Source organism: Bubalus kerabau, chromosome 1 (genome assembly GCF_029407905.1).
Source record: "Bubalus kerabau isolate K-KA32 ecotype Philippines breed swamp buffalo chromosome 1, PCC_UOA_SB_1v2, whole genome shotgun sequence".
NCBI lineage: Eukaryota > Metazoa > Chordata > Mammalia > Artiodactyla > Bovidae > Bubalus > Bubalus kerabau.
The window spans coordinates 220,207,504-220,226,511 of record NC_073624.1 but is presented as its reverse complement, the minus strand read 5'-3'; the positions used below and the strand labels follow the sequence as shown (position 1 = coordinate 220,226,511).

At 45.2% G+C, this 19,008-nt stretch overlaps 1 protein-coding gene and 3 long non-coding RNA genes across 6 annotated transcripts in view; 2 read left to right on the top strand and 2 right to left on the bottom strand.

Annotated features, from left to right (window-relative positions):
- CYSTM1 (cysteine rich transmembrane module containing 1) overlaps positions 1-16,617 on the bottom strand; it is a 78,147-nt gene extending 61,530 nt beyond the window's left edge. For 2 of the 3 annotated variants that reach the window (XM_055555377.1, XM_055555376.1), the window contains exon 1: positions 16,583-16,617. In XM_055555377.1, coding sequence (XP_055411352.1) covers positions 16,583-16,602 — 20 coding nt within the window. In that variant the 5' untranslated portion in view covers positions 16,603-16,617. Of the gene's footprint in view, positions 1-6,857; positions 7,051-16,582 lie in introns of those variants that run through there. The other variant, XR_008705095.1, reaches the window with a different exon arrangement.
- LOC129633579 (uncharacterized) lies at positions 3,906-5,062 on the top strand. The gene is made up of 3 exons (XR_008705099.1): positions 3,906-4,024; positions 4,471-4,548; positions 4,940-5,062. It is a non-coding gene; the product is annotated as an uncharacterized LOC129633579 (long non-coding RNA).
- LOC129633556 (uncharacterized) lies at positions 5,998-8,442 on the top strand. The gene is made up of 2 exons (XR_008705097.1): positions 5,998-6,145; positions 6,286-8,442. It is a non-coding gene; the product is annotated as an uncharacterized LOC129633556 (long non-coding RNA).
- Positions 9,190-15,833, bottom strand: LOC129633567 (uncharacterized). The gene is made up of 3 exons (XR_008705098.1): positions 15,749-15,833; positions 11,808-11,933; positions 9,190-9,322 (listed from the first exon to the last, which is right to left on the bottom strand). It is a non-coding gene; the product is annotated as an uncharacterized LOC129633567 (long non-coding RNA).
- Positions 16,618-19,008: the final 2,391 nt, after the last annotated feature.

The window sequence follows — 19,008 nt, the reverse complement described above, 5'->3', positions numbered from 1 at the left end:
GGGGCCTTCCCAGGAGGCTCAGTGGTAAAGAATCCACAGTGCACGTGGGTTCAATCCCTGGGTTGGGAAGATCCCCTGGAATAGAAAATGGCAACCCACTCCAGTATTCTTGCCTGGAAAATCCCATGGACAGAGGAGCCTGGCAGGCTACAGTCCATGGGGTTGCAAAAGAGTTGGACATGACTGAGCAACTAAATAGCAACAACAGCCATCACTGGTGTTTCTACTGCCACCATCACATATCAAGATTTGCCAAGGTTTAGCTCCACAAAGTCAGCAGAACCGGAAGGATGCAGAAACTGCATCAGAGACTGAAGAAACAATCTTAGGGTGTTGCAGAAGAAAGGCTGGGGGGCGGGGGAAGGAGGGACACTGGGTCTGGGGTTTATGGGAAGCTGGCAGGCAGCAGGAAAGCAGTAAAAACAAGCTGAAAGATAAGGACTCATGAGCTAGGCACATTCCTACAGAAGTCCCCCTCTTCACATGTCTTGTACCCACATGATCCTACCCAAGGTCCCAACACTGAAAGCTGATGGGCAAAGTACTGAGGCCAGAAGCCAGGCACCACTTCCCAGGTCTTCTTCGTCCCAGAGAACTTTACAACTCAACAGCCCCCAACCCCTACTTTTTTGTGAACACTGGCCACGAGGTCAGATAGTTTTCAGTCATTAAAACTATTTTCTGGGCCAATTTTCTTGACACTAATAACTCTTTAGCACAAATCAGAGAAGTGATAAGAGGCATCTGTGAATAAGGTATTACTCTCTAATGAGTAAATTCAGGTAAATCAAACCCTCTTCTCACCATGATTACCAAGACTCCCTTATATCATTTACTTGCATCATCACAATAAACTGAATATCACAATAAAGCAACTAACACAAGTTTTTTGGCTTCCCAGTGCAGATAAAGGTTATGTATTCACTATACGATAGTCTGAGGGTGCAAAAGTATTACGTCTAAAAAAACAATGTACACACCTTAATGTACAACCTCTGATGCTGGGAAAGACAAAGCAGGAGAAGGGGACGACAGAGGATGAGATGGTGGGATGGCATCATCGACTCATTGGACATGAGTTTGAGAAAGTTCTGGGAGTTGGTGATGGACAGGGAAGCTTGGCGTGCTGCAGTCCATGGGGTCGCAAAGAGTCGGACACAGCCGAGCGACTGAACTGAACGCACCTAATTTAAAAATATTTTATTGCTGAAAAATGCTAACAAACATCCAAGCCTTCAGCAAATTGTAATCTCTTTGCTGGTGGAGGTTTGAAGTATTGTGACAATTACCAAAATGTGACACATACACACAAAGTGAACAACTGCTGTTGAAAAATGACATTGACAGACATAGGGTTGCCACAAACCTTCAATCCCTAATAATCGCAGTATATGCAAAGCACAACGGAGCCAAGTACAATAAAATGAGGGAGGCCTATTGAGAAATGGAGTGTTTCCTGCCCGATTAGTAAACAGGGATATCACCATCATTAGCAATTCAATTGCAGCCCTCAATCGTGAGCCTGAGCCAGGCAGCCCCAAGGGAACTCAGGAAGGAGAATGCCTGCCATCCAGCCTCCCTCAGACTCAAGCCTCTTCCTACGGTGAGAGTAAGCCCTGATGAACTGAGGATATTCATTCACAGGATACTGGCCTGATAGCTGAGGTGTATATCAAAGGAATAATCTCAGTTAGCTCAGCCTCTCACATCTTCCACATACAGAAAATAGATATATTCCTTAACTTGGGTTATCTGGTTTTCTTTAAATGATAATAACCTTTTGATGTTCAGACTACCTGCCTTTTGTTGCAAAATTTCTATATAACCTGGCTCCCCTTCTCATCTCCTTGGAGCAATTTTCTCAGGATTACTTCAGAAGCTGTTTTCTGGGCTTAAAAGTCCTCAAAATTCCCACCAAATAACACTCAACTTTAAGTTGTGAATATTTTTTAAGTCGACACTATAATCGAAAGGTTCAGAAAAATAGACACTATCTCTTGTTTTTGGCAAAGACATAAAAGACTTGCTGCCTGCCCACAGAGACTGGATGCAAAGCATTTATCTCCCTTGCTTTAGAAGGGAGGGCCCATTCAGTTTCCCAGCTCTGATTCTGAGGCTTAAATAAGTACTAATATTCCACACAGCACAGTGAAAGTCGCTCAGTCGTGTCCGACTCTTTACAACCCCAAGGGCTACATAATCCATGGAATTCTCCAGGCCAGAATACTGGAGTGGTTAGCCGTTCCCTTCTCCAGGAGATCTCCCCAACCCAGGGATTGAACCCAGGTCTCCCATATTGCAGGCGGATTCTGCAGTAATATTCCACATGTGCGTCAAAAACTACAAAAGAAGTCATTCTCAGTTCACTTCCTTTTGAAGAGCCCTTTATATACAGTATCCAAGATGGTGTGAACTTTTTGGTCAGAGCTTGGAGGGTCAACTCATGCCCACTCCCCTTGCTTCTAAACTGCTGGGTTTTAATTACTGACTCCCATTTTACAGCCAAGTCAATTAGTAGCCTTGGTTAAGTGTGAGGAGGTTGGAGGCCTAGAATACAGCTTTCAATTCAGCATGAGAAAAACAGGAAGCCTCTCCTGTCAGCAACTTCCCTCATGTGATAACTACTCCACAAGTCTAAGAGATGGATTTTGTAGTTCTGTAGGGTCCCTGGATGCTTCAGCAAGCACCTGAATCCCTACCTGACCAAGAACTGGCAGAGTGACATAGTAGGAGAGGGGAATTTTAAAAGGTGACTATTTCACTCCTCATTCAATTTAGTGAGCATTATTGCTCACTTCAGTCTCTGAAGAGCTTAATAACTAACTCCTGGGTTGAAAGGATGCTGGGTCAAAAGCCCAAGAGGCTGCTAGGTTACTGGTTTACTTCAGGCACTCTAAACCAGCTGGATACAATGTAAAACAGTCTGAACTTATTTACATATGAAATGCAAACATGAACTTACCCTTAGGCCTCCAGATCACACTATTGGTTTACTGGTGACCAAACCCAAATATACCAGGAAACAAAAACAAAAAAACCTTAGGGTGCTCAATGAAGCTTTTATAAAAATTCAGAATGTCCACCTCTTTTTTTTATTTCACGGTATCTCAAAAAAATACCATTCATCCAACAAAGCAAAATATTTGCTTTGGAGGAGCTCAAATTTCATATAAGCGTCCTATGAATACTCCTTCAGAATCTCTGTGAAGAGAGCACTGCCCATTACCCCATTTCAAGGGTGAGGAATGTTTCCAGCCAGGAAAGGAGGGCCTGCTGTTGGCTGACAAAGGCACAGGCCTAGAAGGTTCCATGGGGGTCTCGGGCTCATACCCCAGCCCTGCCTCTCACCTGGGCCCAGTTTCCCTTAAGGGAGGTTATTTCTGTTCTTCAACAGAACAACCAGCCCTGGTGTTTATCATAGACTGTGTTTAGGGAAACACTATTTTTTCTTCCTATCAGAGTCTTAAATTCTCTACCAGTAGAAAACTTGTGGAGGTAGCAAGGGTGAATGAAAGCGGAAAATTTCCCAAAACTCTTGGCTTACCTAACTGCCCTGACAGCACATAGTTTGGAAACCGCTGGGTGTCGTCTCAGGGGCCTCCGAAGAGCTCCCAGTCTTTTATGCCTCAGCACAGAAAAGAATTCAGCGAGAGGCAAAGTGACAGATGAGATTTACTAGAACAAGATGCTTGTAAGGTTTACAAGCAGGCAGGCAAGTGTTGCACTGCCCTGAGTACTCAGTGGGTTACATTTTTATAATCAGAAAAAGAGAGGGGTGGGGGAGAAGATCTCTGTCTTTCTTGAGTAGTGTCACACTTCCATGATCAGTTCTTCCCCCAGGTAGAGCAGGCAAGTTTTCTTGTCCCTATTTGATCGGGCCAGGACTGTCATAGCACTTTGGAGAAGTTATTCGGGTCTCAGTACAATGTGGGTCTTTCATTTTGAAAAGTCACCTTTCCATAAATGACTGTTTTTGTGTGCACAGAGCACGTCCTGAGGGTCATTAACTTGATGACGCTACTGGGTAGGTTATGGGCCTTATTCTCTACTATTGTTTTATTGCTTGGGGGGCACTGTGCAATGAACATGTCTTAGGGGTCAAAAAGTATGTTTTAGGGATCATTAACTCACTGAGCTCACTGGGTAGGAGGTAGGTCTCAAGCCACCACTGCTTTATTGTCTGGGGGCATGTCTTGTGCTTCTGTTGCATGGTTTTGTTGCTAAGCAGGTTAGATTTGATTTTATTGTTAAGCCAACCAATCTGGCTTTGATGCTAAGTGACTTGTTTTGCTTTACGAGTCAAGCAAGCGCACATGGTCTCAGAATCTTCCCATTATTTTCTTGAGTGATCATTAATCTTACTGTAGTCTCCCAAAGCCCCCTGAAGTTCCCTCTCTATCTACAATTCCCTAACCGGGTTTCTAAGCTAACTATTTGCTTATCCTTGTGCTTGCTTGCATGTGCGCTCAGTCCGACTCTTTTCGATCCCATGGATTGCAGGCCACCAGGCTCCTCTGTCCATGGAATTTTCCAGGCAGGAATACTGAAGTGAGTTGCCATTTCCTACTCCAGGGGATTATCCTACTCTATCCCTATTAGTTATCGTGTTTGGAGGGTGGGGGGACCGTTTACAAAGAAAGCATGATTAACTGGCTGTTTCAAATATTTCCAAAGAGATTTAGAAAATTGATAACAATTTTTTAAAAATGTGGCCCAGAAATTTAATCTCCAGTGATTCTTAAAATTATGGGGCTCCTGGAGAGCCCAATAAAAAACACTAACAAACCCTACCAATGAATAAGCACACAAGGGGAAAAGTTCTCCGGGTTAGTAGAAATATGTTGTAAACACACATTGCTCAATGCTCAAATGGCCTGTCTTAAGATGTCATTTACAGAGAATGATGTTGCTGATCTGACTGGAAGTTCACTTTCCCCAGATACCACCACTCTGAATTTGTCCTCCCTTGGGTGCTGTGCTGGTTTCTCCATTTATACACAAACCTTGCCAAGTTCTCAGCAATTCCCTCAACTGGCTTTTACTGTACAGGATCCCTGGAGGTTCAATTCTGTTTTCTGGAGTCAAGCAAATACAAAATAAGTTGGTGAGAAGTTTCAGCTATTTCACTTCCTCCAGAAAAAAGAAGTTTGTGGAAGATTCAATATAAAAGGGACAGCTGGTTTTTTTTTTTTTAATTTTTTTTTTCCCCCACAGGATCAGTAAATTTCAGAGTTGGAAAAAATTGTACATCAATCATTCCTCTTCAATAATCAAAATATCTTCTTTTCACTTCTTAAGAATTTAAGACAAAAATGGCCAATTAACACTTATGCAGCGTTACCTGGAAAGCCCACACACTGAAAGTAGTAGGTAGGAAGAGGGGAATTTGTTCTACAATTAACAAAGAGCATGGAACTCCTTTCAGCTTCCCCAGTGCCCCCATATTCATGTTTTGGGCACTCATTATCCTTCAAGAACTTCTGTGCCATTAAATCTCCTATCATTCACTTGGACTTTGGGTTTCACCTAGGAGAAGGCAATGGCAACCCACTCCAGTGTTCTTGCCTGGAGAATCCCAGGGACGGGGGAGCCTGGTGGGCTGCCGTCTATGGGGTCACACTGAGTCGGACACGACTGAAGCGACTTAGCAGCAGCAAGGTATAAGAGGTGTTGTAGAACACTCTGAAACCTCTAAAGGGTAAGTGCTGTGGACAATACAACCTCAATGCAAATGGAGGAAGGCAAATCCCGTAAACAGTCATAACTGATCGGATCAAATGAGATAAGAGAAGGCAGCTGGGTGCTTCTTTTCCCTCAGAAGAAGGAATTATTTAAAATTCTAGGATAATTGGCACCTGGCTGCCTACGCCCCCATCCCTGTCTCCTACAAACATTTCCGAAGCAAGGTTTCCAGAATCCCAACAGATTAGAGTTCTAGGCGTTGTCATCTCTTTTCCAGGCTGTCACAACAGCCTCCTCAGTCTCCCCATACCAGTATTCCCCCTACCGCAATCCAGCCGACGCTTCAATGGGCTCCCACCCACAAACCCTCAGCTAAGCACTCAGAAGAGTTTTTTCAAATGGGCCCTAACCTAACTTTCCAAACTTCTCCTCCGACCCCAAAACCGCCCTAGCACTCAATCCAGTAAGTCTTTCCTTTACTTCCAGCTCAAGGTCTCTTTCCCAGAGGTCCCCGTTCCCTCCCCCTACTCTTCCAACCCCCACAGCTGCCGGAGATTAGCCCCATCCCTTGGGGCTCCGCTCAGATTTCACTCCCCCCAACAGGTCTATTCACATTTCTATCAACCGCACTCAACAGGATTGAAACATCTTTTCTGAACACCTCTGGTCCCAGCTCCCACCCGGCCTCGCGTCCCCAGCAGGCTCGGTTCTGCGCATGGAGTGGGTCGCCCGCAGCACTCTAGAAATCGCAGCTCAAGGCAAAGAGACGCGGACGCCTCCCGCAGACGTCCCTCGAGACCGGGTGTGGCAAGCCTAGCTCTCAGTCAGCCGACTCCTCGCTACGCGGAGCCCCTAAGTCCTCGGCCCAGAGGCCCCGGCGGGCAGTGCGGGATCTTCCCAGCCTCAGCCAGCGGCGCTGCGACTGGACCCGGAGGGGCAGCCGCTAAGCGCTGGGGTGTGTATCAGGCCGGCTCCAACAGCTCCGCCGGCTCCCGGCCTCTCCCCCAGCTGCTCGCTTCCCGGCTCGAGTCCGCCCATCGCGCCCGGGAGCCCGTCGCTCTCCCGGCGCCCTCTGGGGATCTCGGGGGTGCGCAAAAGCCCGGAAGGGCGCTGCCCGCGCCTAACCCCCTCCTTGGTCCCAGCTTGGCTGGGCCCGGGTCCACCGCGGGCCTCACCTCTCCTCTCTACGAATCCGCTGAGCACTGGTTCGGCCGGGACCCGCTGGAACCTGACGAGACCGCACAAGTAGCGCCGCACCTGCCAAGGAGCAAGTGAGGACACTAGGCTCGCCTGACGTCACGGCCTCCCCGAGCGCCGCGAGCGCGGAGTCACCTGATCACCCTGGCAACACGCGCGGGGCGGGGCGAGGCGGGGGGCGGTGTCACAGCGCGAGCCCCGCCCCCAGCAGCGAGGCCCGAAGGCGCCACCCAGAGAGCTCCCGAGAGGTTTACGGTAACTCGAGGTCCGGGTCCGGCCGTCCGGCTCCGGCTTCCCTGCTCTGGCCTTAAAGTAGGCACGGATAAGTGGGCATGGATACCCGAGGCTCCAAAAGGCAGTCACCTCAGGCTGGATCAGTGCTCCGAGACTCCAGACGTTATCCCCTCGCCGTCAGGGCAAGTGCCTGGCCTCAGGGCCTGTGTCCGCACCGAATCCATAAGGGATTCAGTGCTAAGCGTGCTGCAGGCTTCGCTTGTGGGCCGCTTCTCTCCGCGTCTTCTTCTAGATCCAACTAGGTTCGAGGGTTTGCTTCGAAAACTGTACATGAGAGGACTGGGGCTGAGGTTGATAACTGGATTGCTCTCTGGCAACTTTACCCATAAGCCTCACAACAAGTAGTGCAGCCATTCACTCAGGATGAAGAACAGGCTGTAGGCCAGCCCAGTCCTCCAGTCCTGCAGCCCTCCTTCTCTGCCAACAGAAAGAGAAAGCACTGAAACACCCAGAGCAAAGCTTAGCACAACTCTGAAAGTCCTAGTTGAAGTCCGATTTATTTTCAGTTTAGAAATTGATTTTCCCTTCAGTTTCCTCCCCTAGCTCACTATAATGGTATGCCTACATCTCTGTGACTTTCCAGTCACTAGACATAGACCGTCAGTTTCAAAATGAAAATGTAAGATCCTGTGGAGGTCCTGGTTTGAGAGCCACTGCTTATTCTATCCCTTTACTTCTTTCTGAGTTCCATTTAAGTTTTACTCTCCTACACCCTGCACCACTATGGAAGTTTCATATATGTTGTCCTTCCCTCTTAGAGTATGGGATTTTAAACCCAAAAGTTACTTTATAAATAACTTCTAGTGAGCATCTTTGACTGGCAATGGGTGCTTAAGGCACGATCCTTGAAGATTAAAAGTTTATGAGTGGTGCATCTCATATCCAAGTACCACCTGTACTGTTTACTTAATAGTTTTGTTTCAAGTGACACTTGTTTATTTTTACATTTAAAAAAGAAACTAGCATATAAAAAAGAAACATTAAAAAAGTTTAAAAAAATTTTTTTAAATTAACATTAAAAAAATTAAAAACATTAAAAAAATTAAAAAATAAACACTTGTTTATTTTTACATTTAAAAAAGAAACTAGCATATAAATGGGGTGGGGGGAAGACAGCTGTGAAAGAGAAGAATCATGGCTCCAGACAGAGTTGTACTAAAAGGAGAGAGATTTAAAACATGAGCCCAGGTCCCAAAGAGCAGAGATTAGGAGGCAGGAAGATGGTGGGAGCAGAGCAGGGGCAGCCAGACCTGGGGTGGCTGGTTGGGCTGAGGAGAGGAGCTCTAAGTGCAGGTTAGGGATGCGTGGGGGAAGAGCTGGGCTGGAATGAGGTTTGAGGGATGCAGTAGAGGGGAGAAGTCTGGGAGTGGAGAGAATGGAGAGGGGATCTAGAGGAAGAAGGAACAGTGGTTTGAGGAGGGACTACTGAAAGGAAGGGTGTGCTAACAGCATTAAGGAAAGGGAGATTACGAAAATGAGGACTGCAAGGAAGGAGGAGCAGTGAGAAGAACCTGATGGAGGCCCTACAGGAAAGCTCAGAGCTTCTGAGGCTGTAATGTGGGCAGAGCAAGGTGAGATGAGAGTGGGGGCAGGGTTAACTGCCTTGGAAGAGAGGGCAGCTGGACATATAGGGCCATGCTGTGGGAGAAGAATGGTGTTTTCAGTAAGGTCCTTGGCCACTCCCATTTTACTGAGTTGTTTGGGATGATGGCAATAAGCAGTTCATGATCTGAGCCACAGTCAGCTCCTGGTCTTGTTTTTGCTGACTGTATAGAGCTTCTCCATCTTTGGCTGCAAAGAATATAATCAATCTGATTTCAGTGTTGACCATCTGGTGATGTCCACGTGTAGAGTCTTCTCTTGTGTTGTTGGAAGAGGGTGTTTGCTATGACCAGTGCATTCTCTTGGCAAAGCTCTGTTAGCCTTTGCCTTGCTTCATTCTGTACGCCAAGGCCAAATTTGCCTGTTACTCCAGGTATTTCTTGACTTCCTATTTTTGCATTCCAGTCCCCTATAATGAAAAGGACATCTTTTTTGGGTGTTAGTTCTAGAAGGTCTTGTAGGTCTTCACAGAACCATTCAACTTCAGCTTCTTCAGCATTACTGATCAGGGCATAGACTTGGATTACTGTGATATTGAATGGTTTGCCTTGGAAACAAACAGAGATCATTTTGTCATTTTTGAGATTGCATCCAAGTACTGTATATGTTGTACTTGACTCTTGTTGACTATAATGGCTATTCCATTTCTTCTAAGGGATTCTTTCCCACAGTAGTAGATATACTGGTCATCTGAGTTAAATTTACCCATACCAGTCCATTTTAGTTCGCAGATTCCTAAAATGTTGATGTTCACTCTTGTCATCTCCATACAGTCAGCAAAAACAAGACTGGGAGCTGACTGTGGCTTGGGTCATAAACTCCTTACTGCCAAATTCAGACTTAAATTGAAGAAAGTAGGGAAAACCACTAGACCATTCAGGTATGACCTAAATCAAATCCCTTACGATTATACAATGGAAGTGAGAAATAGATTCAAGGGATTAGATCTGATAGACAGAGTGCCTGAAGAACTATGGACAGAGGTTCGTAACATTGTATAGGAGGCAATGATCAAGACCATCCCCAAGAAAAAGAAATGCAAAAAGGAAAAATGGTTGTCTGAGAGGCCTTACAATAGCTGTGAATAGAAGAGAAGCAAAAGGCAAAGGAGAAAAGGAAAGATATAAGCATCTGAGTGCAGAGTTCCAAAGACTAGCAAGGAGAGATAAGAAAGCCTTCCTCAGCGATCAATGCAAAGAAATAGAGGAAAACAACAGGATGGGAAAGACTAGAGATCTCTTCAAGAAAATTAGAGATACCAAGGGAACATTTTATGCAAAGATGGGCACAATAAAGGACAGAAATGGTATGGACCTAACAGAAGCAGAAGACATTAAGGAGAGGTGGCAAGAATACACAGAAGAACTATTAAAAAAAGATCTTCATGACCCAGATAATCACAATGGTGTGATCACTCACCTAGAGCCAGACATCCTGGAATGAGAAGGCAAGTGGACCTTAGGAAGCATCACTACGAACAAAGCTAGTAGAGGTGATGGAATTCCAGTTGAGCTGTTTCAAAATCCTAAAAGATGATGCTGTGAAAGTGCTACACTCAATATGCCAGCAAATTTGGAAAACTTAGCAGTGGCCAAAGGACTGGAAAAGGTCAGTTTTCATTCCAAATCCAAAGAAAGGCAATGCTAAAGAATGCTCAAGCTATTGCACAATTTCAGTCATCTCATATGCTAGCAAAGTAATGCCCAAAATTTTCCAAGATAGGCTTCAACAGTACATGAACCAAGAACTTCCAGATGTTCAAGCTGGATTTAGAAAAGGCAGAGGAACCAGAGATCAAATTGCCAACATTCACTGGATCATCGAAAAAGCAAGAGAGTTCCAGAGAAACATCTACTTCTGCTTTATTGACTACGCCAAAGACTTTGACTGTGTGAATCACCACAAACTGTGGAATATTCTTCAAGAAATGGGAATACCAGACCACCTGACCTGCCTCCTGAGAAATCTGTATGCAGGTCAAGAAGCAACAGTTAGACTGGACATGGAGCAACAGACTGGTTCCAAATTGGGAAAGGAATACGTCAAGGCTGTATATTGTCACCCTGCTTATTTAACTTATATGTAGAGTACATCATGAGAAATGCTGGACTGGATGAAAAACAAGCTGGAATCAAGATTGTAACCTCAGATATGCAGATGACACCACTCTTATGGCAGAAAGTGAAGAAGAACTAAAGAGCCTCTTGATGAAAGTGAAAGAGGAGAGTGAAAAAGTTGGCTTAAAACTCAACATTCAGAAAACTAAGATCATGGCATCTGGTCCCATCATCACATGGCAAATAGATGGGGGAACAGTGGAAAGAGTGACAGACTATTTTGGGGGGCTCCAAAATCACTGCAGATGGTGACTGCATCCATGAAATTAAAATATGCTTGCTCCTTGGAAGACAAGCTATGACCAATCTAGACAGCATATTAAAAAGCAGAGACATTACTTTGCCCACAAAGGTCCGTCTAGCCAAAGCTATGGTTTTTCCAGTAGTCATGTATGGATGTGAGACTTGGACTATAAAGAAAGCTGAGCCCTGAAGAATTGATGCTTTTGAACTGTGGAGTTGGAGAAGACTCTTGAGAGTCCCTTGGACTGCAAGGAGATCCAACCAGTCCATTCTAAAGGAGATCAGCCCTGGGTGATGCTAAAGCTGAAACTCCAGTACTTTGGCCACCTCATGTGAAGAGTCGACTCATTGGAAAAGACTCTGATGCTGGTAGGGATTGGGGGCAGGAGGAGAAGGGGATGACAGAGGATGAGATGGCAGCTGGATGGTATCACCTACTCGATGGACGTGAGTTTGAGTGAACTCCAGGAGATGGTGATGGACAGGGAGGCCTGGCGTGCTGGGATTCATGGGGTCGCAAAGAGTTGGACACAACTGAGCGACTGAACTGAACTGAACTTGGGTGTGATGGGGCATAACCATCAAAGGAAAAATAGAATGTTCCCCACTCTCATTCCCACCACTCCCTTGAGGAAGGAGCGCTATCATGAATACAAACTCAAGGAATGTTACTTGGCAGCAATCCAGAACTGAGACATGGCCAAGGAGCATGGCCATTTCTAGGATTTGACTTCCAATCCCAGAAGTGAATAGTCAGCCAGATGTAGAAGTTGCTGGAGTTTCTTCAAATTTTCTTTCCTGAAAATACAGAAAAATGCCTGTGTGAAAGGTTCTGAAACTCCAGTCTTTGGCCACTTCATGAGAAGAGTTGACTTATTGGAAAAGACTCTGATGCTAGGAGGGATTGGGGGCAGGAGGAGAAGGGGACAACAGAGGATGAGATGGCTGGATGGCATCACCGACTCAATGGACGTGAGTCTGAGTGAACTCCAGGAGTTGGTGATGGACAGGGAGGCCTGGCATGCTGCTATTCGTGGGGTTGCAAAGAGTCGGACACGACTGAGCGACTGAACTGAACTGAGCTGAACTGAAGGTCCTGACAACGCAAAGTTTTGTGAATGGATTAGCCACAGAAATGGCAAAGGATTTTCAACATTTGTGAGCTCAGGAAAACCATCCAAGGATTGTGGAGGCAGCATAATGCAGGGGTGGGGAACATATGCTCTGTGATTTATCCATTTTGTGAAATCAGACAAGTTATCCACCTTCCTTGTCCCTCAGTCTTATCTGTAAAATGGGTACAATACCTACTTCGTGAGACTGTCATTAACTCGATGTGAATTCTAAGTCAAAGGAAAGACACAGATTCAGGTTTTCAGAAGGCCATTTTCAAACTCATTGTATTTGGGGGACTTCCCTGGTGGTCCTGTGGTTAAGAATCTGCCTTGCAATGAGCACGATGCAGATTCAATCCTTGGTCAGGGAACTAAGAGCCCATATGCCACAGGGCAACTTAGCCCGTGCCACAACTACTGAGCCCATGGGAGCCCACTCACCACAACTAGAGAGAGTCTATGCCCCGTAACAAAAGATAACGGATGGCGCAATGAAGATCCTGCATGCTGCAACTAAGACCTGATGCATCCAAATACATAAATATTTTTAAAAAATCACTCTATTTTCATTGGCCCCATTTGTTCACTCACCAACTAGATGAAAGAATGTCTCTTGGATGCCTAATACACACACTACACTGTGATGGATATGAAAGGAGCAAGTTCTCTGACTTGGTCCTCCAGACTTCAGACTCCTGACAGGACAGTGGGACAGTATGAGAGCTCCACAAAGACCCTGTGAAACTGAAGGCTAAACTATGTCATGCCCTTCTCTGCCCTTAGCATTCACGAAGAGGGACACCATGCTGGCCGCATTGGAAGGTGGGATGTATGAAAGAGAGGGTCTGGAACACAGCCGGAAAGGCAAGATTTGGAGAAGTGGTGAGAGAAAAGAGCTTTCTTGGTCATGTCATCCAGATGACATGAACACCTGGGACAGGGGCTTAGTAAATATTTGCTGAGTGAATAAATGAATGAATGAAAGATTGAACAAATAAGCAAAGGCCATACCATTAGGGAATGGTGGGCCCAGGCATAAGCCCAGCCTAGGTCGGCTGTGGAAACTGGAGAGTTGTGAGAAACAAGGTAGGGACAGGGCAGACTGTAAGAGGAGCTTTTGAAACAGCAGAATCTTCTGGTAGCAGCACAGGGTCTGGAGCCAGGGTGACAGGGTTGCATTCGAACTCTTATCACTTATTGGCCACATGTCCTTGAGAAAGTTATTTAGCCTCTTTCTGTGTTAGTGTCCTCATTTGGAAAAAAAAATATGGATTACATTGTTATCTACTTTATAGATTTTTTCCCACCCCATCGCTACCCACAGTGTATCTAGAGTGTTATTTTGAAGATTAACTAAGATGATGTGTATGAAACCTAGACATGGAGCTTGGCACCTAGTCAGTGCTCCTACTGGAAAAGATGCTTTTGAACTGTGGTATTGGAGACTCTTTTTATTAAAATCTAAATTTATTTATTTTAATTGGAGGCTAATTACTTTACAATATTGTATTGGTTTTGCCATACATCAACATGAATCCGCCACGGTGGAGAAGACTCTTGCGAGTCCCTTGGACTGCAAGGAGATTCAACCAGTCCCTCCTAAAGGAGATCAGTCCTGAATGTTCATTGGAAGGACTGATGTTGAAGCTGAAACTCCAACACTTTGGCCACCTGATGCGAAGAGCTGACTCATTTGAAAAGACCCTGATGCTGGGAAAGATTGAGGGCAGGAGGAAAAGGGGACCACAGAGGATGAGATGGTTGGATGGCATCACTGACTCAATGGACATGAGTTTGAGTAAACTCTGGGAGTTGGTGATGGACAGGGAGGCCAGGTATGCTGCAGTCCATGGGGTTGCAAAGAGTCGGACATGACTGAGCGACTGAACTGAAGCGCTCCTAACTGTTCACTTTTCTTTATTATTGGTATTGGTTTTATTAAGGCATGAGAAGAAGAGTATGGATTCAATACAAAAACTATAGGAATCTACTGAAGCTCCTCAGAATGGAAAGTGGGAATGGAGGCAATGTTTTTGTGTTTGTTCTTTAAGAATATATTTTTATTTATTTTAAAATTTCTATTGGAGTATAGTTGCTTTACAATGTTGTATTAGTTTCTACTGTATGGCAAAGTGGATCAGCTGTATGTGTACATATATCCCCTCCTTTTGGAGGATGTAGTGTTTTGTAAAGAAACAGCAGCATCCGACATGGTCAGAAGGGAGAGTAGGGGCAAAGGTGCAGCCCCAAGAGCTGAGGAAGGGCTGACCAAGGACTAGAAACCACCCCTTCTGGAGAGGAGGAGGGCTGTCTTTTGCTCACATGTGTGTGGCAGTTGGAGCCTGGCAGGTGGAGGTGCACAGAAACCCTATTAAAATGAACATCTCTACATGCTGCACAAGTGAAATAATGTCTTTCTGGAGCTCACAGGCTCAGTGGCAAACACTGTGGAACTCCTCTCAAAACAGAGTTTTAAAGCACTGGGAAATCCACTAAGAGTTGGCTTCTGGCTTTCCTCCTGTGGAAACAGACAAATGAACACATGTGAAAGGAAAGCCAGTGAATGTGGCCAGTACATACACAAAAACCAGAAAAAAAAACAAATCAGATTCTTTTCATGTTTGAGGATATTAAAGAAAGGGGAAAACAGCTTCACTTCTGTTTGCTAGCTCATTGGTCTGCCTGATTGTAACAGAATTTGAGGTGCATGCGAAGGAGAAAGGTGTCAGTCTGCTTTTGGCCGTGCTTCAAGGTTTGGGGTTTCACCTGAGCAATGAGTTTCAGTTTTACACATCTTTTTTCTGATTTACATTTTCAGATTCCAATCTGCTAGTCAGGATTGTCTCCATTGCAAGGAACTAAAATGCTCTTCAAATCAGTTTAAGAGAGAGAGAGAATTTATTGGCTCTTGAAACCAGGAGTCCAGACACAAATCTGAACTTCAGGTATAGCTGGATCCAGGCACTCAAACAGTTTCACCAGGAATCATCTCTCTTGCTCTATCTCTCGGCTCTCTTTTCTGTGCATTCTCTGAGAGTGCAGCCCCTCTGAGAGTGTTAGAAGCACATTCTCAAATCAGACAAAAGGTCTTCTCTTTCCCAGAGAACTTTTTACTAAGAAAAGTTCCAGATTGGAGTCTTACTGTTTGCATCGGCTTGGGGTAAATTGCTTCTCTCTGAATGTGTGGTTGTGGCCAGGGGATGTGGCATCTTGGCTAGTTTGTGCTGTCATCTGGAACTGGGGGTAAGGCTAGCCATCTCTCAAACCCCACATTGGAAAGTGCGGAAAAAACAGCTTCCCCAGGAAAATTGAAATTTAGTTACCAGAACTAGGAAGAACAGATGCCTAGCAAACAAAAAACACAGCTGACCCCTACAGGCCACTGATACCAAAACCACAAGCTTATTGAAGAGTCCTGTAGGCACATGTATTCAATAATATGAAATTCCAGTATTATTCCAAAAGGGTAGCTTTGACTCTAACTGGGAGCCAACTCACCTCCGGTATTTCCAGGAAAATTGCATCCACTGGGGGGCAAACTCCAGCACTGAGAGGTTCAGCCTTGTTGAGATCATGGTATAGAACCCACCACTGGTTTTACCTAAGTGCACTCTCTTCTCTGGAAGGATTACTTCTGAGGAAAGTGCTTCAGAGAGCACTTCATGCTTTAAATGTGTTTGCACAGCACCTTGAGTTCTCAAGAAGCACCACATAAAGGCGTGCAATTTTAATTGTGACTTTTCGAAGCACTGATTCCTAAAGTGGCCTGGCATTTAGATTATGATCTTAGAAACCCAGCCCTGGAGGAAAACACATTTTTCTCATAGGCTGTGACTCAAGTGAGTATGAAGTTTTCATCAACTCTTAAGAATCTCCCTGATTTCTGATATTTTGAAAATAAGGGGGAAAAAATCAGCACCTATAAATTTGAGATACTCAGCCTATATGTCTGTTTGCATTTATATTTATTCAATGAACCAGTGATTCATGGAGAAGGGAGCCACAGAGGATGAGATGGGTTGATGGCATCACTGAATCAAAGGACACGAGTTTGAGCAAACTCCGAGAGAGATAGTGAAGGACAGGGAAGCCAGGCATGCTGCAGTCCATGGGGTCGCCAAGAGTTGAACACGACTTAGCCACTAAACGATAACAAATGATGATTTAGCACTTGACATATGAAGAATATGAACTCAGGGAAAACAATAAATCCACATATTCATTCAGCACATGTATTAAGTACCAACCACGTGCCAGGGGCTGTTCTAAGCTCTGGAGATGTAGGAATAAGCAAAACAAAATTTTCAAAATCCTTGCTTATATCAAACTTACATTTTAGTAGCTGTGTCCATTCATATACAGCTTTGGGTCTCCTCTGTGTCACTCACAGGGATTGTCATAATCACCAGTAAACATGCAGGACAAATTCTTTGCGAGTGCGTCCTCTAAGGCAAGGCTTTTGGCCAACGCTCTTTTCTCGTTATTTTCTTCTTCCTAGGGATTAAAAACAGAATTCAGAGAGATGCACACACCTGTTTAAGAGGCCCTAGAAAGTAAGGGGTGGAGCCAAGATTGAAACTCATTTATCCATTTCTGCCTTTTTAAAAATTATTTTATTTCTTACGGTTGTATCATTTATTTATTTGTTTTTGACCATGCCATGTGGTATGTGAGATCTTTGTTCCCCTACCAGGGATTGAACCTGAGCCCCTTGCATTAGAAACACAGAGTTTTAACCACTGGACCACAGGAAAGTCCCTTCACATCTGCCTTTTAATTTGTACCCTTTCTTCGAGTGTGGAAAGAGGATGATGCGAAGTGGTGGGATTATGGCAAACTGGAGAACAAGCTCTGTGCAAAGGGAGCCACTATCTAGCCACTTGGCACAGGGGAGTTGGCCCGGTGTAGCCAAGTCTTATGATTTTTTTTCCAGAGAAGCTAGCAAACAGAATTTTGACGTGAAAACCAGTTTTTAAAATACTGGTTAAGCTAAGTATTTTTTAAAATACTGGTGAAAGCTAAACACAATCTGTCTGAGCATTATTCAGGCCACAGGTCTGCCCTTCTATGAGAAAGCACCCCAAAACGAAAAGTGGGTTGAAAAATACAGCTCTGGGGGCTTGCATGATGTAGTTGTCAGGTTGATTTGATAAGGCTAAGTTAAACAGGTGCCCCTGTTTACCAGTAAAGCAATGTCCTTAATGAACGTTAACAGTGAGGGAGCAGCTGGGGCGTTCCTACCCACGAGCATGGAGGAGGCTGCAGTGAGCCATCTTAGGCTGGGTTGACAGGCCATGCTTATCTGAAAGGGAAAATTTAACTTCAGGGCGGGCTCCATGTTACATCTGAGGCCCTAATAATGATGATTATGCTGTCAGTGCACAAGACGCAGTTCAAAATAATTCTCCTCCTAAAAATTACATTCTGCTCGCTTCCTGGTTCTTCTTTGTCTCCTCTTGCCCCAGGACTCCCATGCTCAGCAAGCCTTTCCTCTTACCCACCCCAACGACTGGCAGTCACAGGACAGATGGTGGTCCCATCACTGGGGTGGTCTGAGACCAGAACAAGGCTGGTCACCTGTTGGTGGTGCGCCTCTTCCTGTCCTGGCCTTTGGAGGGAGGGCAGGAGAGCTTCCACATTAAAAAAAAAAAACATTTGCACCATCAATAGGCTGAGACTCTACAAGACAATAGTTTTGCTTAAAATGAGTAAAGGAATTCCCATCTCCTGGATCTTCACAAGATCAGAAAACCTCTGTTTACTACAAGGATTGTTTCAAAAAGGAAAGTGAAATCTGGCATATGAAAAATCCCCTTTCTATCCGTTCTCAAGATAGTAACTCTGCAGACATATGCCACGTGTATTCCATCACAGCACAACAGTGCTGTCGTGCGCTGGGGACAGATTTGCTGCTGCTGCTAAGGCTGCTGCTGCCACCGCCGCCTCCACCACCTCCTTCTGTTGCCTGGAGAAAGCCGAGGCATGTGGCACTGCTGTGAGATTCTTAGAAGATCAGGCAATTGTTCCTGGCTGGGGCCCTACAACTCAGTTTGTACAGCAAGGCTCTGAATCCTACCTCTCCTGGGCCCTGGAAGCCTTGTTTTTGTTTTCTTTGGAAAACACACCTAGTAAGGACTTAGACACTTTCTGAAAGGAATAGGAGAAGGAAAACTCCCCCATTCCTTACTTGAAAGATCATTTAAGAGGAGAAGTGACTTCTCCCACTCAGGGAGGCAGGGCAGTGCTATGAGTGTCCAGAGACCTGCATTCTAGCCCTGGTTCCCCTAAATCCTTGTTTTGGAACCCAGAACCATTTATTAAATCTTTTGGGGCCTCAATTTCCTCATCTGTAGAGTGGGAATAATAATAGGCCCAGACACACAGAGCTGTCACAAGGGTTAAATGGTATGGGCAGTAGAAGCTGCTCTCTGCACAGAACAAGTTCTCCAGGTCACAGGAGCCTCCATGTATCCCCACCATTGACCCCCAGCATCCACACCCTAGGTTGCTGCTGCTACTGCTGCTAAGTTGCTTCAGTTGTGTCCGACTCTGTGCAACACCATAGACGGCAGCCCACCAGGCTCCCCCATCCCTGGGATTCTCCAGGCAAGAACACTGGAGTGAGTTGCCATTTCCTCCTCCAATGCATGAAAGTGAAAAGTGAAAGTGAAGTCGCTCAGTCGTGTCTGACTCTTAGCGACCCCATGGACTGCAGCCTACCAGGCTCCTCCATCCATGGGATTTTCCAGGCAAGAGTA